Source organism: Chrysochloris asiatica, unplaced genomic scaffold (genome assembly GCF_000296735.1).
Source record: "Chrysochloris asiatica unplaced genomic scaffold, ChrAsi1.0 scaffold00057, whole genome shotgun sequence".
In the NCBI taxonomy this organism is placed as follows: Eukaryota; Metazoa; Chordata; class Mammalia; order Afrosoricida; family Chrysochloridae; genus Chrysochloris; species Chrysochloris asiatica.
In genome coordinates this window covers 3378303-3404853 of record NW_006408575.1, presented here as the reverse complement: position 1 = coordinate 3404853, position 26551 = coordinate 3378303, and the positions used below count along the sequence as shown (strand labels likewise).

The 26551-nt window shown below is 49.2% G+C and overlaps 1 protein-coding gene across 1 annotated transcript; it reads right to left on the bottom strand.

Moving 5' to 3' along the window:
• Window positions 1-2008: 2008 nt before the first annotated feature.
• On the bottom strand, window positions 2009-25490 carry SLC6A7 (solute carrier family 6 (neurotransmitter transporter), member 7). Its single transcript, XM_006863878.1, has 14 exons — window positions 25458-25490; window positions 18174-18357; window positions 16119-16250; window positions 15753-15987; window positions 14118-14256; window positions 12376-12510; window positions 10855-10958; window positions 10600-10724; window positions 9829-9941; window positions 9552-9683; window positions 9057-9156; window positions 8814-8914; window positions 8147-8314; window positions 2009-2232 (listed from the first exon to the last, which is right to left on the bottom strand). Exons 1-14 carry the CDS (start codon window positions 25488-25490, stop codon window positions 2023-2025), a joined length of 1911 nt encoding a protein of 636 aa, XP_006863940.1. The 3' UTR covers window positions 2009-2022.
• Between the last annotated feature and the right edge of the window lie 1061 nt (window positions 25491-26551).

The following is a 26551-nucleotide window of genomic DNA, read 5'->3' as shown; positions in this document are numbered from 1 at the left end:
GAAACTACCAGCTGTTCCATGGGAGAAAGATGAGGCTTTCTGCTCCCATAAAGATTTACAGCCTAGGAAATCCTGTACAGGGTCGCTATGAGTCAGAACCGACTCCACAGCATATAGCAACCAACAACCAACCAACTAATCTAAAGGCTGACAGTCTGAACCCACTCAATGGTATCAAGAGGAGAGACCTCGTGATCTGCTTCCAAGAAAACCCTATGGAGCGCTCTACTCTCTAACATTTGAGGTTGCCATGAGTCCAAATCCACGTCATGGCAAGAGACGTGGGTTTTTGGAAAGCAGTCTCGGTAGTTGTTATTGTGAAGTGTCGTAGACTCGGTTCTGACTCATAGCAATCTTATATTGCTTGGTGGGTTTGAACCACTGACCATGTGGTTAGCAGTCCAATGCTTATCCTACAGTGCCATACCAGGCAGTTTCTAAGACCTAGAATTTGTCCTCCTTCCTCAGGATCCCACCCACCACTGCCAGAAAAACAGCAGAGCAAACACAAACTCGGGCAAAGTTGGGAAAGGAGAAAGTTGGTCTCCCTTTCCTCATTTGTCCAGTGGGAGTGGGACTGTCCTGTGCTGCCCACCCCGTGGTCCTAGAAGTAAGGCTCCAAGGACACAGGGCAAGGAGGACAACCTCATTTGGTGTTTATTAACAATGAACCCACAGAACACGGATGGGTGGGGGAGACACCAGGAGGGGGCAGGACCCAATTAACACCACCACCACAGGGTGCCCTGCCCCCTTGGAGAAGGCCTCCTGGGAGAGGCCTGGCCAGCCAACCCACCCTCACTGTCCTCTCTCAGGGAAGGAGGTACTCAAGGGCGGGATCCCTCTACACCAGGAGATTAAAGTCGCCAAGGCTTCTGGCCACAGGCCCAGGATGCTGGCTGCCCTCCTTTGTCCACCTCTGTATGGGGGCCCATGGTGGGTAGCATTGGTCAAACAGCCACAGGGGGGCCCAGCTCTGAGTCTCTTAGATGCCCACCATTGTCCTTTCCAGGCATGACCAGTTTCCCAGCAGTTCCTGGGATTGGAGGAGGCATCTAGGTTCCTGAACAAGCCAACCCAGAGGAGAGGGACCTGCATCTTATGCCCACTTGTCCTCCTTCCCAAACATGGTCCCGGGCTCCCTGCCTCCAACCCAGGACTGTGGTCCCGTGAGAGCAGGTGGGGCCTCACACCCCACCCCACCCTATGCCCCTAATTTAGGCCACTAGCACTTCTTACCTGTTCCCCACAGGCCTTCCCGCCTCCCCCTGCCCAAAGAATTCACCTAGCACTGAGAGACCCAAACAATATTCTATGTAAAACACAACCAGATCATGCAAATACCCTGCCCACCTGCCCCGCCTGGGGTCCCCACTCCCCATCCATTCTTCACTGATGAGAAGTTTCCTTCTGCAGCTGCTCTGCCCTCTCCCCCAGGCCAGTATTGAGACTGCTTCCCTTCTCCATATTTCTGTTGGTCTATCACCCTCCCCAGCCTGTCCTTCTCTTCTCTCCAAACCTACCTCTCCCCCTTCAGCAGGGCCAGTACCCAAGAACTCCGGGGAGCTTTCTTCCCACTGCCCTGGAGCCCTGAATCCCCCTGCCCCAGCTCTGGTTATGTTGATGTGTGAAAAGAGGGGGCTCTGCCCTACACAGAGATGGGTGGTACTGGCTGCACATGGGAAAGGAAGCTGACTGGGCAAAAGGCCTGGACTCAAGTCCTCTCTGCATGTGACGGTGGGCAAGTCCCTCTCTCCAGCCTCAGTTTTTCCATCTGTGGAGTGAGGGTTGGGCTGAATCATCCTCAGCTTTGAATGGGGTGTGTGTGTGTGTGTGTGTGTGTGTGTGTGTGTGTGTAAGAGTGACAGAGGTTTCAGAAGAGGTAAGACCACAGAAAGAACTTGCACTTGGGGGACAGGGTAACCTCTCACAGACTCTGCTGCTCAGAACACCAGAGGGCACAGCTGTCCCTCAAAGCCCCAGCGTGGGTCTGTCAAGCCGGGTGGGGGCCTGTCTGCCGCCTCACATCATGGACTCTTCCTCCTCTGCGATCTCCCGGTCCACCTCGATGGCTGTGTTCTCGAAGCTGGTGATGCCGCCATATTTCCGCATGTGCACCATCAAAGGCTTGGGGGACTGGCTCCCGGCCAGTGTGGCTACGTACATGCCCGTCCTGTTCTCCTCCAGCGATGGGCCCCAGTCCATGGCTGGCCGGCTGGCCTGCTGGAGCCGCTGCAGCAGAGAATGACAGTGGTGGAAGAGGACATTTGGGAGCATTTCCTGTGGCCAGGCACCCTGCCGAGACCTTACCACCTGATAGAGTCACTGAAGCTATCCCAGGAGTTACTTTCCTAGAGTGATTCCAACTTGGCCTCCTTGTGAGCCCTATTCTGCCACTTACAAGTCAGATGGCCCTTGGGTAGGACATGTAAGTTCTCAGTGCTCAGCTTCCTCGTCTCTAACCTGGGAATAATGATGACCTCACAGGGCTTTATAAGAATCCCAGGTGACAGATAAAATAAGGGTTTCCCAGAGGATATTTTTTCAATAGTATTTATCTTTGCTGCATGTAGTGAAGCATACAAGGGACAAAATGATGAAAACTTTTTGTTGTGTTGTTGTTAAGTGGCTTCAAGTCATATCTGACTCATAGTGACCCTATATAGGGTTCCCAAGGAGTGACTGGTGAGCTTGCACCACTGACCTTTAGGTTCAAACCAACCTTGCAGTCCAGCTATTAACCCCGACACCATACCAGGACGTCTTAGACATTACCAAATACCTTGAGGCAATGAGTTGCTGGGCCTGGCATCTCAGCCCACAGTCTCGGGATAGCATAACATAGTCCACAAAGACAAAGTTCTATAGCCTACTGGGATTCTTAATAGCTCATGAGTAGTCATCTCAGGGGCAACTATTGGTCTTTCCATGAGTGGAAGAAAGAAGAGGGATGACAATTGAAGATACTCGCAATCAACTATTCCAACCGACTAATGGAACATGGGAACATCAGTCTCCAAAGCTCTGAGACCAGAGAAACTAGCTAGTGCCAGGCAACCACTACCAACTGCTCTGAAAGGGATCACATTAAAAAGTCCCAGATAGAGTGAGAGACAACGTGAAACAAAACTCAAAATTATACAAAAAACAAAAATACCAAGCTTACTGATCAGAAAGAGACCGAGGAACCCAACACTATGGTCCTCGGCCATACTTCAAGTCTTGGACTCGAACTCACCCTCGTGGCCCAGTTTTCAGGCAATCAGTAGGTAGGTATACTGGGGGAACAAAAACACTAGTAAGGTATGCTCACCATGGGATGGTCAATTGTTCATGAGCAAAAGGGTCAACTGTTCATGATCAACACTTACTTAAGGCCAAAGTTCAGAAGGGTTGGGAATGAGGATGGAATGGAATTAAGAACCTCAGGGAGGACGTGGGATAGCTGTTGTTCCAAGGAGGGGATTGCAATCACTGAGCTATAAAATTGATGATCTACTCTGTAAACCCTTACTCAATTCACAGTTAAAAGTCTCAACAACAATAAAAAGAACCTGAGTGATACAAATTGCTAAGTGCTTGACTACTAGCTGAAAGTTTGGCAGTTCAAATCCATCCAGAGGCACCTTGGAAGTAAGGGCTGGCAATCTGCTTTCAAAATGTCACAACCTTGAAAACCCTATGGAATGGAGTTCTACTCTGCACACCTGCAGTCACTGTGTGTCTGGATCAACTTGACAGCAACTAAAAGCAAGACCACCGGGCTGTTGTGGGGATAATGGGATGATGCACTTAGCATCTGTCTGGGTAGTTGCTAGCTGACTCATGACCTCTCATGCACAAGGGATTGGACAGTTCTCATCTATAGGTTTTCATTGGCAGATCACTGGAAGTTGACCGTTGGCCTTTTTTCCTAGTCCATCTTTTTCTGGAATCTCTGCTGACACCTGTTCAGCATCATAGCAACACACAGCCTCCACTGACAGGCAGGAAGCACAAGGATGTTCTGACCATGAGAATTCTTCTGCTGAGCCATCACTAACCTCTGGAACAGGGGAAAACCAAAAGCCCAAATCCACTGCCACCAAGTCAGTTCTGACTCAGCCACCTTAGAAGACAGAGTAGAACTGCTCCCAAGGGTTTCTGAGGCTGTAAATCTTTATGGGAGGAGACTGACTCATCTTTCTTCCACAGAGAGGCTGGCGAATTCCAACAGCTGACCTTGTGATTAGCAGCCCAATGCACAGAAGCCAATAAATGGTGAGTTTTGTTATGACTTTATGACAGGCCCCTCTGGTCAATCAAAGGGCTTACTCTGGGTCCCTGGTCCTAAATGGTGAGTCTTAAGTTTGAGGGTTTAGGGGAACTGAGATGGGAATTGTCAGCTGGCCTACCAGGTCCCTTCTAGCCCTGACAGTCTGTTTTGTTCTGAGTCTGATGTCTGATTGTCCCCTCTCCAAGCCCCAGTTTCCATGGAAGGAGGAAGATGACTAAGATGATGACTAACCCTGGACATTCTAGGATTTCCTCTTTCTCAAACCTCAAACCACATTCCCAGAGAGAAGAGTCCTCAGACACGTAAAGAAAGGAAGACAACTAACACTAAGTGGAGCCTGACTGGGTACAGGTTTCAAAGGAGAGCATGGGGTTGGTGCCCGCAGCCAGGGTCGAGCACAGCCTGTATCGAAGCATGATGTTATTCACTAAAGTGGACAGAATGTTACTACACTGCTCCAAACCCACAGGGTCATCTCATTTCGCTTGGAATAAAATTCCAAGTACTCACGTGGCCTACATGGTCCCCTCACCTAAGCCCCCATTCTCTCCCTCTACTCACTCTGCTTAGTCACATGGTCGGCTTGCTGTTCCCAGACAATAGCTCCTCCTGACTCAGGGTCTTTGCATGGGTTGGCCCTAGTGTCTGGAATGCTCTCCCCCTAGATAGCTACATGGATCACTCTGTCCATTGAGTCAGGTTTTCTCATCTCCCCAGAGAGGCATTCCTTGGCCACCTTGGCTGAAATACCATGTTGTTGTTATTATGTGCCGTCAAGTTGGTTTCAGACCCATTGTTGTTGTTGTTGTTATGTGCCGTGGAGTTGATTCCGACTCATAGCGAACCTGTACAGGATTTCCGAGGCTGTAAATCTTTACGGGAGCGGAAAGCCTCATCTTTCTCCCACGGAACAGCTGGTAGTTTTGAACTGCTGACCTTGAGGTTCACAGCCTGATTCGTAACCACTATGCTACCAGAGTTCCAGACTCACAGCAACCCTCTATAGGGTTTCCCAGAAGTGGCTGGCGAGCTTGAACTGCCAACCTTGCGGTTCAAAGTGACTTTGTATATATATATATATATATATATAGTGATGGCTGTGTGCTGTGGAATCCATTCTGACTCATAGCGACCCTGCACGGGGTTTCTGAGGCTGTAATCTTTACAGCAGCAGAGAGCCTCATCTTTCTCCCACGCAATGCCTGGTAGTTTTGAACTGCTGACCTTGAGGTTAGCAGCCTGACCCGTAACCACTACGCTACCAGAGCTCCTTTATTAGTATGTACATATACATATATACATATATACATGTGTATATAGTAATAAAGGAGCTCTGGTAGCGTAGTGATTACGAATCGGGCTGCAAACCTTAAGGTCAGCAGTTTGAAACTACCAGCCACTTGGGAGAAAGATGAGGCTCTCTGCTCCCGTAAAGATTTACAGCCTCGGAAACCCTGTGCAGGGTCGCTATGAGTCGGAACCGACTCCAAGGCACATAACAACAACAAGAACATACTAGTAAGTGATGTATGGAGTCCTGTATTTAATCATTGATTGATATACAAACTTCTTGAAAGCAAGTACTTGGATTTGTTTCCAGCTGAACTGTATGTACACTACTGCCTAGACCATGGCTTCTCAATCTGTGCATGCCTTATATTTCAGGTCCAATAATTCTTTGTGGTGGGGGCTGCTGTGTGCATTAAAGGATGGTTAGCAGCATTCCTGACCTCCACCCACTAGAAGTCAGGAGCACAGTTCATCTACTCTCTCCATAACAACCAAAAATATCTCCAGAAAATGTCAAATGTCCCCTGGGGGTCAAATCACCCCTGGTAAGGACTCTTGGTGTCACATTGAGCCTTCTCCTTGTCCCACTGCTGAGCTAAAGATTGCCTTATTTAATCTCTACATTATCCAAATGTTACTAGTTGCCACCAAGTTCATTCTAACTCTTAGTGACCCCACGTATGTCAGAGTACAGCTGTGCTCCATAAGGTTTTCAGTGACTAATTTTTCAGAAGTAGATTGCCTGGTCTTTCTTCCAAGGAGCCTCTGGGTGGGCTTGAACCTCTAATGTTTCAGTTAGTAGTCAAGCATGTTGACTGTCTGCATTACCCAGGGACTCCATATCCCTAGGATAGAGGTATTATTATTACTTTCACTCACCACACCCACCCCTCTGAAAGTAAAACTCAGAGAGGTGAGTTAAGTTGGCCAAAGTCACACAGGAGGGACGTGGTAGCACTAGGACTTGAACCTAGCCAATCTGACTCCATTCTGGACTTTTGAATACTCTGCTTTTCTATCTTCCACAATACTGAGTACGTTGATGAACTAGCTCACTTTCTTCTCACAGCAACTTTTCCCATTTTAAAGATGGACAAACTGAGGTTCAAAGAGCTACCTTAATTTGCTTAGGGTCACATTGACACAGATGGTAGGACCTACATTCAGCTCCTAGTGAGTCAGTGCTGGTAGCCCTGAGCTCAGAAGGCAGCCTCCGGAGCTGGGAAAGGTATTCTGTATCACCCCCATCAACATGGCCCACAGCAAGACTTGGGGGCTATTAACCTCCCAAGAGCTGGGGCCTTCCTCCCTGAGCAACTGAGTACCCACCCCCAGTACACCCTTTCTTCCTTCGCTTTACAGACACCCGACTCTTAAAGCAGAAGACAAACCCACCTTTAGTAACACAGGTGGGGGCTCCTGAGGCTCAGAGAAGCATTTGCACCAACTCACACAGCATATGGAAGCAGGGCAATGGCTGCACTCAGGGCAGGTCTGCCAGGGCCAGGGAAGAGCTCTCAGTGGGGACATAAAAGTGAAGATCTGGACAGTTGAAGGGGCAGTGGAGTTGTATGAGGGATGGTATGTTAGATTGGGGTCTGATTTGCATTTGTTGATATCATGGTGTAACTATTTCTATGTGGTCAAATTCATACTATCAAAGATTTAACAACCATTCACAACATTCCTGAATCATGGCATTGTAGGACAAGCACTGGACTGCTAAACCACAAGATAGGTGGTTCAAACCCACCAGCTGCTCCTTGGAAACCCTATACAAGGTCACTATGAGTCGGAATCAACTTGATGGCATTAAAAACAACAACAGGCTCTCTTCCGCCTATACTAGATAACTCCAGTTCTAGGGGTTCTTGGGCTCTCTCCAGGCTCCAGTCAGCTTACTCCTAGACTGCCCACGATGACAGCCTCTTGCCACCAGAGGGCTCCACACCCAAGGCCACAGAAGCAGAAGGCGGCACTTTACCATAGGCATCCCTCACTCTGCCTTCAGGAAGCTCACTACTCCACTCTTCTGAGAACTGCAGAACCCCATACCGAAGACCTTCTGGGTCTCTCTACAAAGTCTTGGCCATGGACAGAGCTAACACCATTATTACCAAGCCACCCATGGGTCACACCAGGGCTTCTAGGAACAAGGAGAGACACAATCCACTCTCAATGGGTCTCTCAATGTTGAGTCCCAAATGGAACTCTGGGTTAGAGACCTAAGTTAGAATCCTGATCCCTGCCCAGTTCACAGTGGGACCTTGAGCAAGTCCTTTGTCCTTGGAGCTTTCCCAAGCTCTGTGAAGAAGATGGGCCATCACCAGTGTTCTTTGAAATATTCCCTCCCTCAGAGACCCCATGTGGTGTGAGGGGCCATAGGGCAGAACTTCAGCCCCTGAGCCTGCCTCAACTCAAGCAAGGGCTACTGGTTAGAAAAAATGGCTCAGGTTAAACCAACTGTACCCCAAAGCCCAGATAAGGTGTTGGTGCAGGTATTTTCTATTCTATTGGGTAGACCCAGCGCTGGGTTACTGATTGGGGAAGTTGGGGTGGAGAGGGTTGGGGCAGACTCACCTCCCAGAGTGAACCCTCCTCTCTGAGCACAGCCACCAACATGCCAGCTGGGATCATGAGGCAGGACAGCAGGCCCATCAGGATGCCCAACAGCTCTGCCCATGCCGGGAAGCGGTAGCTGCCATACTCTGAGGGCTGGTACTTGATGATGCTGTAGACCAGCAGGGCCTGCAAGGGGGTGGAATTAGGGTGGCTCCCAGCATTACAGTGGGCCCCCCTTATAGTAGGACAGGTCTGAAAGAGCCCAGCCTGTGGCCATTCCAAGACCTGGGAAAACCCACTCAGAGTCGCCCAGTGTGTGATTAGGCCAAGTCTAAGCTACACCAGAACCTGAGGTGGTCCATGCCTAGACCCTTCACAAGACCTGAGACAGCCCAACTCTGAATAACCCAGATGTCTGTGATGTCCTGTCCCTGAGTTGCTCTAAAGCCAAGACCCTGAGGCCTGAGAAACCCCACCCATTTTGTCAACATCTAGGCTAGACCCAGCACAGCTACAAAAGCTAGAGAACAAGGGTGAATGGAATAGACCCAGGATCCTGGTGTCCACCCAGTCCTCAGCCCTGATAGAAGCTTTATTCCAGCCCTCCCAGACCGAATGCCTAGAGGAGACCCTTACTCTCAGCTCTGGGGCCCCAGCCAGCAACCTCCCCTGCCACCCCAGTTACCAGGAGCGTGGCTGGGGACAGGAACAGCCAGCAGGCCCTGAAGTAGATTCCGGGCTTAAAGCCCAGCATCATGTGGATGTCTCGGCAGAACCTCTGGATACCTGCAGAGGGAGGGGAGGAGGAATGGCTCCAAAGCCCACAAGCAACAGCAGTCCCTCCTCCACCCCACTGGCTCCCAGGGGCCATGGACCCAGTAGCAGAGGGACTCTAGGGGAGACCTCCACAGTGGGGAACCCTTCTCACCATACACTCGGGTGACAGCGAGACATGTGGTAATCACCACCACCATCAGTCCAAAGCTGGCGCTGTAGTCATCCAGAAGGACTAGCCAGTACATACCCCCCTAGAAGACAGGACACAGTTCTGGGGTCCCTCACCAGCTGCCTTTTCCAGCAGAGAGCAACATACTGCTGCTATAGCAGCTGAGTCCCATCTGTTTTCACAGCAACCTGTACATGGAATCCCATTTTATTGATGGGGAAGAACAGACTCAGAAACATTAAGCCACTTGTCCTGGAGTCACTCAGCAAGTGCAGGAGCAAAGTTTCTACCCAAAGGCAGGACTTCTAATCATAAGGCCAAGCTGCTCACCCTTAGGAGACAGCACCTGGGGTGGGGTAGGTTTGTCCCCAAAACAAAGATGTAGGTGACTCAGGGTTTGCTGAGCCTGGCCAGAGATGCCTACAGACATCAGCCCAGTCTCATCCTGGCTGGCCACTCCCCTGCAGTGACACTCACATCTGTGGTAAGGACCAGCCCCATCAGGTACATGGCCACACAGATAAGCCCGGAGAACACAGCCTTCTTGGGCCGAAGGTAGTAAGGAAACTCGTCCGTCACAGCAGTCACTATGGTCTCGAGAAAGGCAAACTGAGGAGGAAGGCAGATTGGGGGTCAGTGACCACCATACACAGACACACTCACATGCATTCACACCAGCATGTGCACAAACATGCACGCACACAAACACACTCATACCCACCACGGGATGCCCACTGGCATGGACAGGGCTCACCTGGCTGTCCAAGCCAAGAGTCAGAAGCATGAAGAAGAAGAGGAAGGACCAGAAGGGTGACAGAGGCAGCATGGTCATGGCCTGTGGGTAGACAACAAAGGCCAGGCCAGGGCCTGGGGCCACGGGCACCAGGGGTCAGCAGCCTGGGCCACATGGCAGCACCCCCACATATAGTCACACTCCTTTAACCAACCCAGAGACATACACTCAGCACACACTTCCTAACTCCTAGGGCATGGACCTGCAGATTGTGAGTGCTCCCTAAACACAGCTAGGTAGAACAAATGAATTAATAATGAGCACATGAATAAACATAAGACCCAAATCTAGAACTTCACTTGAATACACTACGCACACAATCATTTGCACACACAATGTCACTGCTGTGTACACTTATATACATCCATCAGCACAGCCACTGATTCCCAAGATCACCTGCACACTCCACTAATTTGCTCATGAGCATCTTGACAGGGATTTGACTCAATGGGACAGTAAGGGCAGAAAACTTAAGATGACCTCATACACAAACTGGTTTACCCCCTCATGCACTTATTTAATGCACACTTAATTGCACATCTATCTCTTTGCATGTGGACACTCAAAGACCAGCTAAGACACATTGTTTCTTTGCATGTGCACACACACACAAGCAACCATGGCAGACTCATCACACACAACCTTGCTGGGGCACACATATGCTCACTTGCCCAGCCCTAGCTATGCCTCAACACACACCCTCGTTCCACCAGGGCCTGGCAGCCTGCCCACCTGCTTTGGCTACTTGGTCCACAGGCACACCCAGCTCCTGAGACATGTAGCCCAGCACAGAGAAGATGGCGAAGCCTGCCAGAATGCTGGTGATGGCGTTGCCCAATGTGACGATGAAGGTGTCTCTGCCAGCAGAAATCCAGGCACAGGTCAGGGTCAGCCAGCCCCGCCCTCAACCCATGTGACCCTCCCTCTTGCCAGCCACTGTCCTCTGCCCCTCTCAACCCCGGGGTCAGGGGGGCTGCAGACCCTGACCTGTAGATGTTCTGGTGAAATGTGTTGTAGGAGGCAAAGGTGAGGAGACCGCCGAAGCCCACACCCAGGGAGTAGAAGATCTGAAGGGCAGCCTCAATCCACACCTGTGCCAAGGAAGGATGGAGGAGGAGGAAAAAGGAAGATTGATGTGCAGTGGTGTCCATGGGGCCAAAGAAAGCAGAGAGAGTTGTTGGGGTGAGACACAGTGGGCATGAGATGGTGAGGTGAAGGGTCTGGCTCACAAGTCACACAGTTAGGAGCAAACTCCTGCTCCAACACTGCAAGTACCTTTCCTCTCTGGGCCTCAGTTTCCCCATCCAAGGTCTGGAGAATGATCTCTAAGCTTGAGCCAGTTCTGAAGGATTGTTTAACACACGTTTTTTTGTAGATTTATAGTGACAATAATCCCACACAACTCCCTGTACTTCCTCTCTGGAGTCAGAAGGCCCTAGACTTGGAACTCACCTTCACCACTTCCTAGTTGTGTAGCTGGGCAATCCACATTGCCTCTCTGAACCTCTAGTCCCTCATTTATAGTGGGGGGACAGTCCTAGTACCTACTTCATAGGATGATACCAGCTGCTGTCAGTTCTGACTCATGATGACCCCATGTGTGTTAAAGCAGAATCGTGCTCCACAGGGCTTGCAAGGGCTGATTTTTTAGGAAGTAGATTGCCAGACTTTTCTTCCAAGGTACCTCTGGGTGAACTCAAAACTCCAACCTTAACCTTTCAGTTAGCATCTATAGCAGTCACCATTATAACACCCAGAAACTCTCATAGGATGGTGAGGTAGGGGGTTGCCATGCAACCCTGGGTGGGCCGACTCATAGCGGCCCTTATAGGAAGGTTGTTGTTACTGTTGTTAAGTACTGTGGAGCCGGTTCCGACCCATAGCGACCCTGTACAGGGTTTCCAAGGCTGTAAATCTTTACGGGAACAGAATGCCTCATCTTTCTCCAGCGGAACTGCTGGTAGTTTCGAACTGCTGACCTTGAGGTTGGCAGCCTGACTTGTAACCACTACGCTACCAGAGCTCTTTAGGATGGTAGTAAGAATTAAGTCAACTACATGTATGCAAAGCAATAGAGTAGGGTCAGGCGTATAGTCATATAAATAATGTTATTAAATGTTATTAGTATGATATTTAAATGTTGTAAATAATATTATACATGTTATAAATCTTGCTCAATAAATTGGAAATGTCTGTTGTGATTATTATTATTATTATTTCTACTGCTTTCCTTGGGATTTTGGAATCAGACAGTTTGAAATCCCTGCTCTGCCATTCCCTGGCTGTGTGGCCCTAGGCTTATCACTACCTCATCCGTTTCTTCATCTGTACAATGGGAAGAATGATGCCTACATCATGGCATTGTTAAGAATAATGAGTGAAAACGACAAACAGGAAATGCCTAGCACTGGGTGCTCACCACTTGGACAGTGTCCACCCTGCCCTCCTCCTTTCTAAGGTGTCCTCTTCCCCCTCCCTCCCTGACCTTAGCTCTGAAGGCCTCCTCACCTTGGAAGTCAGCAGGTGATGAAACTGGGGAGTGAGATAGAACTGGATGCCCTTCCAGGCCCCTGGGAGGGTGACTCCTCGGACCAGCAGCATGAGCAGGATGAGGTAGGGGAATGTGGCCGTGAAATACACCACCTGAGTCATAGGGAGCGAAGGCAGGATGACTTCCTTCTACCCTGCTCCTCCTCCTAGAATCCCCATCCTGGTCACTTTTCCTAGTGCTTGAGCTATGAACTCACTTGGCATTTTTGATGCTTCTTTTTCCGTCCCTCCCTCCTCTGTCCTTCTTTTCTTCTACACACCCAAACCATCAGCAAAGTCCTGTCACTGAGCTTCCAAAGACTGTCCCCAATCCCTCTTCTCCATCTTCATTGTGGGCTTGATCCAGGCCACCATCACTTGCTTGTATGGTTATAGAAGCCTCCTTGGGGCTCTCCCTCTCCATGTCAAACATAGTCAAAACCCCCAGATGTCTCCCTGCCCTTTCCTCCTCCTTTCCCCATAGCTGTCAAGCCTCAATAGCTTGGCTCCTTGTCTCATCCATGATTACCTCTCCTCTCTCAATGGTTTCTACACTGTCCTTTTAGTCTTCCTTTCACTGGCTCTATTCCTCTTGGACACCACTTCTCAGTACTTTGCAGAAAGACAAGTTCTAGTTTATAAATTAGTTAGTAAACTCAAGTCTTCTGAAATCATTTTATCACCTTCCCACTTCTTTGTACCAACATGGGCATCTGTGACTTTGTCCTCGAATCATTTTACTTGTCTTCTTCGATAACAGTACCCCAACTTCCCTTACATGGCGGGGTGACTCCCCAGCACATGACCCAGGCCCAGCCAATAAGATCACTCCAGTCTCTTGTCTACAGTGACTGGTTCAGAGATGGATACATGACCCAGTTTATCCAATGAGACTCAACTTAGGCATTTACAAACTACCCAGAAAAGGAATTCTTCATTAAGCTGATAAAATGCAAGCCTAATGCTTTTCTCCAACCACATGGAAAAACACAGCCCGAGAAGCAGCCAACCTGGAGGAAAGCACTGGTAGCGTAGTGGTTACGAATCGGGCTGCGAACCTTAAGATCAGCAGTTCGAAACTACCAGCTGCTCCTCGGGAGAAAGATGAGGCTTTCTACTCCCGTAAAGATTTACACCCTCGGAAACCCTGTACAGGGTCGCTATGGGTCAGAACCGACTTAACGGCACTTAACAACAACAACAATGCTTTTCTCCAACCACATGGAAAAACACAGCCCGAGAAGCAGCCAACCTGGAGGAAAGCATTACTGAGAGACCACATGAGTCAATTTCCTAATAGTATCCCTTGAACATCTAGATCCAGCTATACCTGAAGCACAGCTTCTGGACTTCCCAATTTAATGTGACAATTGGGGTCCAGTCACTAACATCTCAAAGAGCCCTAACTCACATACCTACCCTTTAAGCCCTCAATGCTGGTGGGACCACTTCAAAGTGTCAAGCACTTCGGACCAAGAATATAAGCTTGACTAACATATGGGTTTTACCCTTGACAAGTTTCTAGTCCAGTCAGCCAGCCTCTTCCACCATACTTCCTTACCACCACATCTTTCCTTGGGCAATGCACCTCCCTCCAAACCTTGATGCCCTCTCCTTTCTTCTCTTTTGAGCTGAAGTCTGCTTACTCTCTCTGGCTCAGTTCATAGCCCACTTCTTTCCTGAGGTCCCCACCCCAGACTCCAGGACCTCCTAGACTTCACCTTGCCCGAGGACTTGACACCCTTGAGGATGCAGAGGAATACGATGACCCAGGCAAGCAGCAAACAGAGGCAGAGGTTCCAGCGGATCTCACCAGGACTCCCGATGCCCTGGCTGCCTTGGATGTGGAGGACGTAGCGGCTGTGGGAAATATACATGGAAGGAATCTATGCGATTCACCATTTGACATCCCTCCTGATCCCTCTTTATTCTTTTACAAACAACTCTGTGCCCAGAAGGCTGACCACTCAGACTCCCTGCCTCTTTGGCCAATGGCAGGCATCACCAGGAGACTGGAGGATGGGGTCAGGGTATTTATATGAACATGTGTACATACATCATGCAAGTTCTGGATGTGGCTTCATCTTGTGTAGGCACAGCTCCTGTGGGGCAGACCCTCTTCCAAGGCTCCCAGCAACATGGTTTCCTACCCTTGCATCTTTGGTTTAGGGGAAGGAATAGCTCTCCCTGTTGCTAGTCCCTGGTTCCTCTCCTTCCCTCGTGGAGCTTCTTAACCTCTGTAAAGGCCCTACATGAAACTCTCTTTAATTAGACCCTTTGAGAGTGCCATCTGCTTCCTGCTTGCACCCTGACAGAAGCAGTCAGCCATGGCGTTTCCAAGGAGACCCCCTGGCAACTATCAATAACCATGTCACATTCTTTGGCTTTAAGTTGCAGGCTTGAGTCAGTCCTTCCTTCTGATTAGACATAGTCTTCACTGGGTGGAGACACTCTGAATGCATTTTGAACGGACAAATGAATAAACTGTGGCAGGTTGGATATCAAGATATGAGACCCATTGAGGGGAAATTCCTAACAGAAGCCTCTAGCAGGTAAAAGTCTTCAGGTATCTGGTCTGTGTTCTCTGGACAGCCAATGATCCGTGCTCAGGGACCAAGCTGCTCTGGATCATTCTAGACTCTCCAGAATCTAGAATCCCAGGCTCTTTATCCCTGCTGCTAGCTATGGAGCAGACCTCTGGACCTTGTTTTCTCAGCTATCATGTGGGCAACAGGATGGGTTGATGGTCAGTCACATCATTCCGACACCTACATTCACAGGGCACTGGTAATATGCTCTGTGGTATGAGTTTTACCTGAATTACCTGTTTAATCCTCTCAACCCATTATTGAACTGTATCGTATCTCTCCTAGGAGATGAATCTGAGATGGTCCTCACTACGAATGGTTCAGACCTGATGCTAAGGGCCTTTCCTACTCATATAGTTTGTGCTCAATAAACATTTATTGATAGAATGAACGAGTGAGTGCAGAACTGTGAACATAAGTGTCTCAGGAATTGGGATTCCCCACACATTTAATAAGGAACTCTGGTAGCGTAATGGTTATGAGTCGGGCTGCTTACCTCAAGGTCAGCAGTTCGAAGCTACCAACCGTTCCGCGGGAGAAAGATGAAGCTTTCTACTCCCGTTAAGATTTATAGCCTCAGAAACCTCACAGGGTTGCTATGAGTCAGAACCGATTCCACGGTATATACCCACCACCACCAGGATGGACTATACAATTTATATGGATTATTTCTTTTAATCCACAGAGGGACCTCTCTCACTCCTTCCTCTGGCCCACCCTTATCAGTGCAGGGGGGAAGTGTTCCTATCACCCAGGCCTGGGTCTGACCTCCAGTACTCCTCGCTGGGGCTGACGGTGCTAGAGAGGTTGAGGGGCAGGGCCCCGTTGCCGCCCTTGGAGCCTCTGTGCTCCAGGCACAAGTCCGTATTCCACCAGTTGCCACAGTGTTCCCAGGGCAGGTTGCTGGTGAGGGAAGCGAAGAGGTAGAAGAGGACATAGGCGATGATCATGTTGTAGTAGATGGCCACCAAACCTACAATGAGCAGCATGGCCGCACCGGCACCTAGGAGTAGGACAGAGGGGAAAAGCCATCCCGTTTCTGGGCTTGATGTCCCTCTCTGCTTGAGGAGAGTTGGGGGCAACCTCCCAGCCTCCCACAGGTCCAATCCACCCCTGGGACTACTGAGACCTCACCTTTGAAGAGGGGGCTGATCTTCCAGACAGCCAGAGGTCCCAGGCTGGAGAACTGGCCCAGAGAGAGCTCCAGGAAGAAGAGAGGGATGCCGCAGATGGCCAGCATGAGGAAGTAAGGTACAAGGAAAGCGCCTGTGGAGGAAGGAGGTGGGTGTCTCAGCTCATGCACTCTTCCTTCCATGACCAGTAGAGACCACCTGGGGCCCTGATGGAGCGCCTCTCATGTGAATTGTGGGTCTGTGCACATAGTCTGTCTCTCTTACTCTTGAAGATCGTTGAGAACAGAGAGGGACTTAACCTTTGCAGCCTCAGTGCCCAGAAGTGGGTGGGGCTCCGAGCCCTGGAGAAACACCAGCTGAGTGAGAGGGTGAATAAATGAGTGAATGCATGGGCAGATTCCCAACTGCAGAAAGTGCAAACTCCTCAGTACAGAAATCAACACCCTTCAGAATCTGGCTCCAATCTACCTGCCCCTCATCCCTCCCTACACCATTTGTGGTTTCTTGGCCCAACATCTCTCCCCCTTTTCTTCTCATATTAGCACCCATCTCCCTTTGCAGAGTGCATTGCCCACCAAACTTTCCACATGGCTCTGGAACGGTTGGTGGTCACACTAGCCATCTCCCTGTGTGCACAGAGCCCAAGCCAGGCCAATGGGAGATTACGACTCTATAGATTCATTTAGAGAGACCACATCTGGGCTTCCATTGCGGTTCCTCAGCCTGGATGTGGTGGTGGTTATGTGTCATGGAGTCGGTGCCAACTCATAGCCACCCTGTATAGTGTTTCCAAGGCTGTAACTCTTTACGGGAGCAGAAAGCCTCATCTTTCTCTTGCAGAATGGCTGGTAGTTTCAAACTGCTGACCTTGAAGTTAGCAGTTTGACTCATAACGACTATGCTACTAGAGCGCCTTCAGCCTGGATGACGTTGTTGTTGTTATTAAGTGCTGTCGAGTCGTTTCTGACCCACAGGGACCTTGTATAGGGTTTCAAAGGAGCAGCTGTTGAGCTTGAACCACTGACCTTGTGGTTCAAACAGCTTTGCAGTCCAGCGCATTAGCCCACAGCACTACACCAGGACTCCTCAGCCTGGATGAGGATGAGGTAATTCCAGAGGTGTCTGTGGCCTTGGAAACCCAGTGCAGGGTCGCTATGAATCGGAACTGACTCCACGGCACATCACAACAACGACTGTGGTTATACTCCCTCCCCACCTCAGGAGGGTGGGGATGTTGTTCCAGGACAAAATGAGATCAGCACACAGAGAAACAGAGTGGAGAAATGGGGAGAAAGTAGAGCTTTCTAGTATGGCTCCAGTGAGACACATTCCAGTCATGGCAGTTCCCCTCGTCTTTGCTTAATCTAGTTTTATTTGGGCTTCTGTCACTTTACCAGCATGCAGTTGTTTAATAAGTTTGGTAGAGGTGAGAGACACTATTGCGTGCTGGTTGAGAATACGTTGGCTCTGGAGAGATAGTCCTGGGCTAGAATTTTGGATCTGTCACTATGTGATCTTGAGGGCAGAGCCAGGTCTTGTCCTCGGGAGAATTGCCATCAGAGTTAAATGAGACGGAGTTTGGAAAACACCAAGCCTGGCATGTGGCAAGCGCTCAACCCGAGCTTGTTAATGAGACTTAGAGCTGCAGTTGGATGGTGATACTGGGATAAAAGAGAATTCAGGTAAGATGGAAGAGATGTGGTGTCTGCAGTCTGAGTGGAAGGGGTGGGGGAGAAGAAGAAAGATTGAAGATTAAAGGGAGAGGAAATGATTGATGGGGAGGAGGGGATGGGGGACCATTAAAAGCACAGGCATCATAGACAGGCAGACACAGCCTTGTAGCAGGAGCAAAGGCAGCCCCAGGAAGTGCTCACCTTAGGGAGAAATCATGCTGGGTATCTGTCCTGGGGATGAGAGGAAGGAGGGAAACTTGGATGATAACAGGAAACAAGGCAGGTAAGTTCCCTCTCCCCAAGGAATTCTGCCAAGGTCACATAGGAGACAAACCTCATTCCCCCATCATCTGTCACCCTCAAGCAGGGTCTCTGGCCCATACCTCCCCCGTTGGTGTAGGCTCGATAGGGGAACCGCCACACATTCCCTAAGCCCACACAGTAGCCAATGCATGACAGCAGGAAGTCCAGCTTGCCCGTCCAATTCCCTCGGTCAGCAGCAAAGTCCACATCCAGGTCCACATCACCTTGGTCACTAGGGGTCATCAAAAGGTCTGGGGTCACCGGCTGCCAGTGAGAGACAAGAAAGGAGAGAAAGAAGGGAGAGACCAGGTTGAAACTGTTAACCCCAAACAAGATTATGCAGTTAAGCAGAGCTAATGGTACCTGACCCAAACGCTGGCAGCTCAAATCCATCCAGTGATGCATCAGAAGGTAAGCCTTCTGTTGTTTGTTTTATCAAAACCCATCTCCATAAAACCAGCCACTGAAAATTCTACCTAGCACAGTTCTACTCTGCAATGCACAGAACCGCTGAGTTTGAATTGACTCATAGCAACAGGTTTGGGGTTTTTTTGGTTTTGTTTTTAAGGTTTGTTGTTGTTGTTGTTGTTGTTATGTGTCATGGAGTCGGTTCCAACTCACAGCGATCCTGTACAGGGTTTCCGAGGCGGAAAATCTTTACGGGAGCAGAGAGCCTCATCTTTCTCCCACGGAACAGCTGGTAGTTTCGAACTGCTGACCCTGAGGTTCGCACACTTACGGATTCAGATCATCAGTTGTTGTCATCTGGGCTGACTACACACTCTCTGGACTAATAGGATGGCTCAGATACTAAAGACATTAAAGACATGAACAGACTTTGGCTAACACAGAGGTCAAATCATAGAGACCCCAGAGGACAGAGAAGAACTACCCCCCAGTGTTTCCAAGGCTGTATTCTTTATGCAACAGACTGCCACATCTTTCTCCCTCGAAGTGACTAATGGGGGGAACTACCAGTCTCTGGAGAAGGATATCATGTTTGGTAAGGTGGAGGGTCAGAGATAAAGAGGAAGACCCCCAGCAAGATGGATTGGAAAAGTGGCAGTATCAATGGGCTCAAGCGTGGAAACAATTGTGAGGTTGGCCCAGGACTGGGCAGTGTTTCGTTTTGTTGTACATAAGGTCACTATGAATCAGTACCGACTTGATGGCACTTAACAACAACAACAACAACAACCAATCTTTTGGTTAGCATCCAGTGCTTAACCCTTATACCACTAGGACTCCTTGGAGTTAATCACAGCTGCCGCTTTATTTATTTATTTCAAACTTTTGATAGTGAACAGAATGAAGGTTTACTGACAAGGCCATCAGTTTTACATTCAACAAATAACATACTCTGTTTCATCTCAATGATTACAATCCCCTCCGTGTAACAACAGTTATTCCACTTTCTATCTGTGGTTGCTACTTCCATTTCATCTACCTCTCCATCCCATCTCAACTTTGCCCTTAGGTACAAGCAGCCTTGTACCTACATACAAGTACACTTTTGCTGAAGGTAACTAAAAAATGGTTATAGCACTACATCAACAGGGAACTGCCAGAGAAATTCAAGTCAGATTCTGAAAAGGCTGTGAAACAAACAATGTCATTGTTGTTGTCAGATGGATCTTGGCTGAAAACAAAAAACACTAGAATGACGTTTACGAGAAAGACTGTGTACTTGACAATGCAAAGGCATTTGACTATGTGGATCATAAATTATGGGTAACCCTGCAAAGAATAGCAATTTCAGAATACTTAATTGTGCTCATGTGGAACCCATATATAGATCAGAAGCAGTAGTTCCAACAGAACAAGATGACACTAAGTGGTTTAAAATCAGAGAAAGTGTGCGTCATGGTTGTAAACTTTCACCATACTGAGCAAATAATCTAAGAAGTTGGATTCTATGAAGAAGAATGCAACATAGGATTAGAAGAAGACTCATTAAGCACCTTTGATATACAGATGACACAACCTTGTTTGCTGAAAGTGAAGAAGAATTGAAGAACTTATAAATGAAGACCAGACTATAGCCTTCATTATGGATTATACCTCAACGTAAAAAACCAAAAATCCTCACAACTGGACCAATAAGCAACATCATGGCACCTAACAATAACAACATGTGCTTACTGCACTAAATATTTCACTCACGTTACCTGATTTTATTCCCCAAACAACCATTTGAGCTTTGAGAAAAACCAAATCTCAAGAAGGTATCTATCAGTAGAGCGGACAGTGAAGCATCCAGCTAATATGAACTGAGGGGAGATGCACAAGAACACCGATAACTGCAGACAATACCCATTTGACCTGGCTTCAATGGCTGGATGATCAGAACTCAGCTAGAAGAAAAAAAGAGTAATCTGTTGCAATTTGATGAACTTGACCTATACTTATTTATGGATGTAGTAGCTCAAAAGAGGGAATGAATCTTTATAGCGAGGATCATTCCCACCCCCTCTGTACACAGGGTTGACATGGATGGCCAACTTAGACATGGGCTACCCAGAATGGGGAGGCTACAAAGGCATGAAGTGACTGGCTTACAAGCTTTCAAGAGGGAGCCTAGTTTCAGAGGATGTGGGGGAAGGCAGAATCTACATTGAGTGGTTTCCAACCTGTCTGGATGGGGCTAATGAAAGGAGATGGGGATAAGACTCTTGTGGTTCAGTAGAGAATAATTGCTATCAGGACTGATTGTGAGTGTTGCAAATATAAAGGTAGACATTTTGTAACAAAAGAAGGGAAGTGGTTGATCTTGCAGTCCAGGAGCGGAGGACTCTGGGACCATCAAGGGAGAAGAGCAGAGTAAGGGACCCTATCCAGAGAAGCAGTGACGCCAGAGATAGAGGCAGAGGCAGAGATGATGATGTGGAGAGATGGAGCAGCTAGGGACTCTGGACTCAGGGAGGGAGAGGGGCTGTGTGCTGGCAGCCAGAGGCAGTCTTGTGGGGTGTACCCTTTGGTTGTTTGAATGGTTATATATTCCTGAGTACTTCAGTGTACATCTAAAAAACAAAACAAAACAAAAAAAAACACCAGAGCAAATGCTGTTGAATGATGATGCATGGAGGAAGGGATTGTAATCATTGCAATGAAATTAAATACGATAGGAAGAATGTAAAGCTGATGTTCTCCCATGTAAACTATCACTCAATTCATAATAAAAACTAAAAAAAAAAAAAAGTATCAGGACACATCCAAGGTTTTTACAAAGTTGGCTAGTGAGAGAATGGGATCTTGAATTCAGCTCTTCTTGATGCTAAAGTCCTTGTCCTTTACTGCCAGTGCCAGTGTTCCTGCTCCACTCCAGGTGCCATAATTTTTAAAAAGATAGGCAATTTAGAGTATGTCCTAAGGGCAAGTGTCCAGGCTGGAGGATGTTTAAGAAAAGTAGGTAACAAGAGAATAAGGAGAAGAAGCTGGAGCCCTTGCCCTTGGCATAGAAAGAGGAGAGCTAGGAGGGAATGTGGACTGCCTGGGGGTGAGGGGCAGAATTAGATTTATGCTCTGTGATTGACTGTGTGAATTTTGGCTTAACAGTAAGAATAGCTACTTAAGCCCAGTCTGCCTCATAAAGTTGTAATCTTCCAAGTGCTGGAGAAGATATGGAGGGGAACCGAGGCCAGCTGTCTCTCAGGTCCCTTTCCAGGATTTGAGGACTTGGGTTGGGAGATGGAGGGCCTCTTTCAGCCACTTGGAATCCTGGCCTCAAGGAATGCAAATCGGCATGTTCATGAGCTACCTGGGCTTATAGCCAGGAAGGGAGACCAAAGATAGCAGAATGCCTATCTGAAATTCAGAGAGTAGTTTCCAACAACTGATCCCAGGAATGGGTTGGGAGAAAGAAGTAGTCACATCTTTCCTGCTGCCGCTGAGATTCATACCATATATCAGAGAAGATTGGAACTGCAATGGATGCTGATTATCAAATACTGTCCACGGTTTTCAGAGAGGAGAAAGGACCCTAACTTTCTGCTGAGGAATGCTTGTAGGAAAACAATGATTTCACCGGGCTAGGAGGCAGAGACCCTGATTCTGTCCCAAGTCTATGCCAAATCACTGTGTGACTTTAGGAAAGTGTCTTCTGAACCTCAGTTTCCCCATCTGGTTAATTAGGGATTAGCTAGATAGCGTTTTCAAAAGCATATCATTTGGGACTCTCATCAGTGTTTGGCAGAAAAGGGCTGTGGCGTCAAAAAAAAAAGTTTGGGAAAAGCTGGGTGAAGACAAAACAAACAAAAAACTGGTTTCTTTACTGTAGGACTTTTCAGATCCTTAAGAAAGCTTCATGGACTAATTTGCACTGTGATCCTCCAACAGGAACTAGACTAGGCTGTATTCCCAAATTCTATTTCAGCAAAGGATTTAAAGGAGCTTGCATGCTGGGAAGTATTTGGGGAATGTGGGTCTCTGCAGTTTTTAATGAGCTTTCTGGCTCTGGTGATCTGGGAGGCTCGAGTCTCTGGATTCACCTGAGGTGGTTAAGAACCAGATCAGAACCTAGCACAGGGGCTCAAGTAAATTCCTATTGACCAAACTGGTTCTTTCCCCAACAGATGCTCTTCCTGACACCAGACCAGGTGTGTCATTCCCAAATCAGATGGTAGCAGATGTGTTGTTGCTGGTCATATGAGCACAGCCAGGATGAAGGTGGTGAAAGGAGGGTAGGGACGACATAGTGCTATAGGACAGGGTGTCTGGCGGTGGCTAGGGTTGGGGCAATGGGCTCGGGTGACAGAACTGGGGTAACAGTATGTTGACTGTCAGAGATAGTGATAACCATGATGACAAGCTTGCCTGAAGGCACAGGGCAGTGGTGGTGGGGACATGATTATGAATGATGACAATGGAGAGCATGTCAAGATGCTTTTAAAGAAGCTGAGATCCAAGGGTCTTTCACTATGATCCGGTACAAGCTGGGGTGAGGGTAACTACACCTCTCAAACCTATCTGAAACCTGCTTCCTTCCCCATCTAATGTTCCTTTTCCGTAAGGCTTACTCTTCAGATATGTGAGCACTGCCCTCTAAAACCACACCCTCTCAGGTAAGATTGGGGAGAAGGGGAGAGAGCAGCTAAGTGATGCTGGCCTTTGACTTTGAGTGTTGAGACAGACCTGTCACCCTGATATCCATCCAGCCCTATTGAGCCAGCTGGTAGGGGGGCCTGTTAATGAGGTTCCTCTGATCCCTTCAGAGAAGCTGCCCTTTCCATGCTCACAGAGCGGGTCCTGGTTCTCTGTTTCCATGGTGACAAGAGTTCCAAGAACAGGATGCTGGTAGCTCATCCCCTTCCTCCCCCAATCAGAGGGAAGCCTACTCCTACTCTGGGGACAAGGGATGGGGTCTCCCAAAGCTGAGCCAATCAAAAGCTTAACTGGGCCCCCCAACCAGGTGAATCCCAGGAGGTCTGGAGACAGAGGGAAGTGACCAAATAAATGGGGCAGGACTGGAAGCTGAATGAGTTGCTTCACACTCTGCCTGGGTGTGAGGCTCACCTCCTGATCCCTCACCCACAGTCACACAAGAACAAATGCCTGAGCTCATCAACCCTGTGCTTGCTCTTTTAGGGACTAGAAAATATAGGGCCCCGTCAGTGGCAGGACCTGGGAAGTCAGGGCTGCCCAAGCCCAAGGCTCTCTAATCTTCTTCAGGTCAGGAGAGACTAGAAATCTAGAGCCCAACTTCATCTTTGTGCAAACAGAGTTTCAGGGAGAGGAAGGAATGAGCCCAAGGTCAAACAGAACATTGAGGGTAGAAGAAGACTAGGATTCAGACTCCCTGACTCCCAGTCTAGTACACATCTCTGGATAATGTTGCTCCTTTGCTGACTGATACCAGTCAGTTCTTATTCCCTGGTCCCTTCTCCTTGAAAGTCAAAGAAGGTGACCCTGAAGAGAGATGGCCCCACCCCTGCCCTATTGGTCCTAGGATGCTTAGCCCACCTTCAGGAAAGCAATGAGCTACACCTCTCTGTGCCTCAGTTTCCTTGTCTATAAAGCAGGGAGAATAAGACTTAGCCCCAGAATAAATAATTAGATGAGTTTAATAAGCTCTCGGCCTGCATCTAGTCAGTTCTTCACAGAACAGAGCTATTAATATAATGTTTGAACCGAGGCTTTGAGGGGTAGGGGCTTTTAAGGGGAAGAAGAGCAAAGCAGTGGCAAAGAGTGAAAAGGAATGGGACCAGGACCCAAGGGATTTATCCACAAATGGCCCCAAGTAGTCACTCATATCAGGGAATGAAAAACACCCACTCATCACAGTGCTTCCACGCCTGGATGTCCAAGGGCAGAGAGCTTGAATGAATCTGTCTGTACCGGGTGGAGGGCAGTCTATTAACACCAGCCACTATGAAGGGTTCTCTCACATACACCAGTCCTCCCCTTCAAGTTCACAACAATCCCCAAGAGAGGGGGTTTGTTTTGGTGCCCCTACTCTGAGGAAGGATCAGACTAGGTTCAGAGTAGAAAATGGGTTTGCCCCAAAGTCATAGGGTTAGTAGCTGCTGCTGCAGACATTCTAACTCCTTGGCTAGGATTGTGACTTTTCAACCAAAAGCCAGAAAACTTCCCCAATATTCCCTTTCCTATGCACACTTGTCTGAGGTCCCATCTCCACAGAACAAAGCCGGGGAGAGGCTGACACCTGAGCCCACGGCCAGAAACACAGGTTCGGCTGCTCTCTCATCCTTGTAGCCTGGACCCCCCATTTCCCTGAGATCTCCCATTTCCCCCTCCTGGCCTGTGGCTCCCTTCAGCCCTGTTGATGAGCACCCTGAGGTCCCAGCAGAGGAAGCTAAAGCTGCCAGGCGAATAAAGGGGGCGGAGAGGAAGCAGGTGGTGGGCCCCGCAGGGCAGGAGCTCTACATGGAAAAGGAGGGTCCCCCTGCAGGGCTGCGGAACTGCATCAGTATTGAACACGTAGATGGAGACCAGATCGACACCCCTCCTTCCCCCCAGCTCCCAGGATTCGTCCTGCTCCGAGCTAGCGCTTGGCTATTCTAATACCACGCTCAATCAGCCCCTGGAGGAAATAGGCAAGGGACTAGGGAGGGGCAGAAGTCTGGCCCTAGCCAGCCCCGTGCCTCCCTCCCGGGGTTGCAGACACCTGTTCGCAAGGCCTGGCCAGTGAAGCGAGCTCTCATTCTGCTCCATCCCGACCCCTAAATGGGAGGCGGAGGGAAGGGAGAAAGCAGACCGTGCCCCCGCCCCTCTCCGCAATTCACTTTAGCTGGCCTTCCCCGGGCCTTGACTCGGTCCTGGTGTCCTCTCCGATCCTCCCCAGGAGCCTCCGTGGGGGCGGGCCTCGCCACCACTCCCTCAGGTGCGCCTCCTCCCTCCGACCCTACCTTGCGGAGGTGAGCTCCCTGGAGCGTCTTCATTTTGGAGGACTGGTGGCTGGGGCTTCCCTGCGTGACTTCCTCTAAGCGCAGGGAGTGAACGAGCGCTCAGGAGATGGTGCCGCCGGCCAGCCGCGGCGCCTTTGCCCCTGCGGGCTCGGCGCACCGGCTAGGGAGGGCGCGGGCGCTGCCGTCTGTCAGCTGTGGCTGCCCAGCTTCTCCCTGCGCAGCGCAGGAGGCTGAGCAGGGATGCACCGCTGCGCCCGCGTAGATATTCAGACAGACCGGCTGACTGACTGACAACGAGGGGATGCGCGCGCCCCCGCACGCAAAGCTGCGGATTGGAGAGACCAGGACTGAGAAGGGGGGCGGGGGTCCGCAGCGGAGAACTTCTTAGCTCAGGGGGCCTAAGTCGTCGCTTACATGACCTTGGGCAAGCGACGACCTATCCTCTCTGGACTTCTTTTTTCCCAATTAGGCAACAAGGGACGCGGTGATGCTTGTGGATCCGGCCTTGGGTTTAAGGAATCCCAGCACCCGTCTCCTTTGCTGTGTGACCCTGTTCAAGTTACTTAAGCTGTCTGCACCGATGTGTCTTCATCTGAAAAATGGGGATAAAAATTGTGCCTCCCGCACATGAATGTAAGGGAATCAGGGAAACTATGAATAGAAAACATTTAACAAGGAGCCTGGTACGTAGTAAGTTCTCAGTTAACATTCATTGGCCAAGTATAGGTTACCCCGCACACACACAACAAAAGAACAACAGTTCTTAGTCAGATGTGTATCTAACCATCCAGTCCATAAATTTGTATTGGGCACCTACAGTGTACCAGATCATGGGATAGGTGTCTTATCTACTCAACACGGTGATCTAGAGTTGTTGTTTGAAGGCCGTCGAGTCGGTTCCGACCCATAGCGACCCTGTATAGGGTTTCCGAGAAGCAGTTGGTGAGCTTGAACCACTAAACTTGGAGTTCAAAGGGTTTTGCAGTCTGGCACATTAACCCACAGTGCTACACCAGCACTCTAGAGGTAGGTGTTATTACTCCAATTTTGCAGACAGGAAACAGAAGCACAGATTAAACTACTTATCCAAGGTC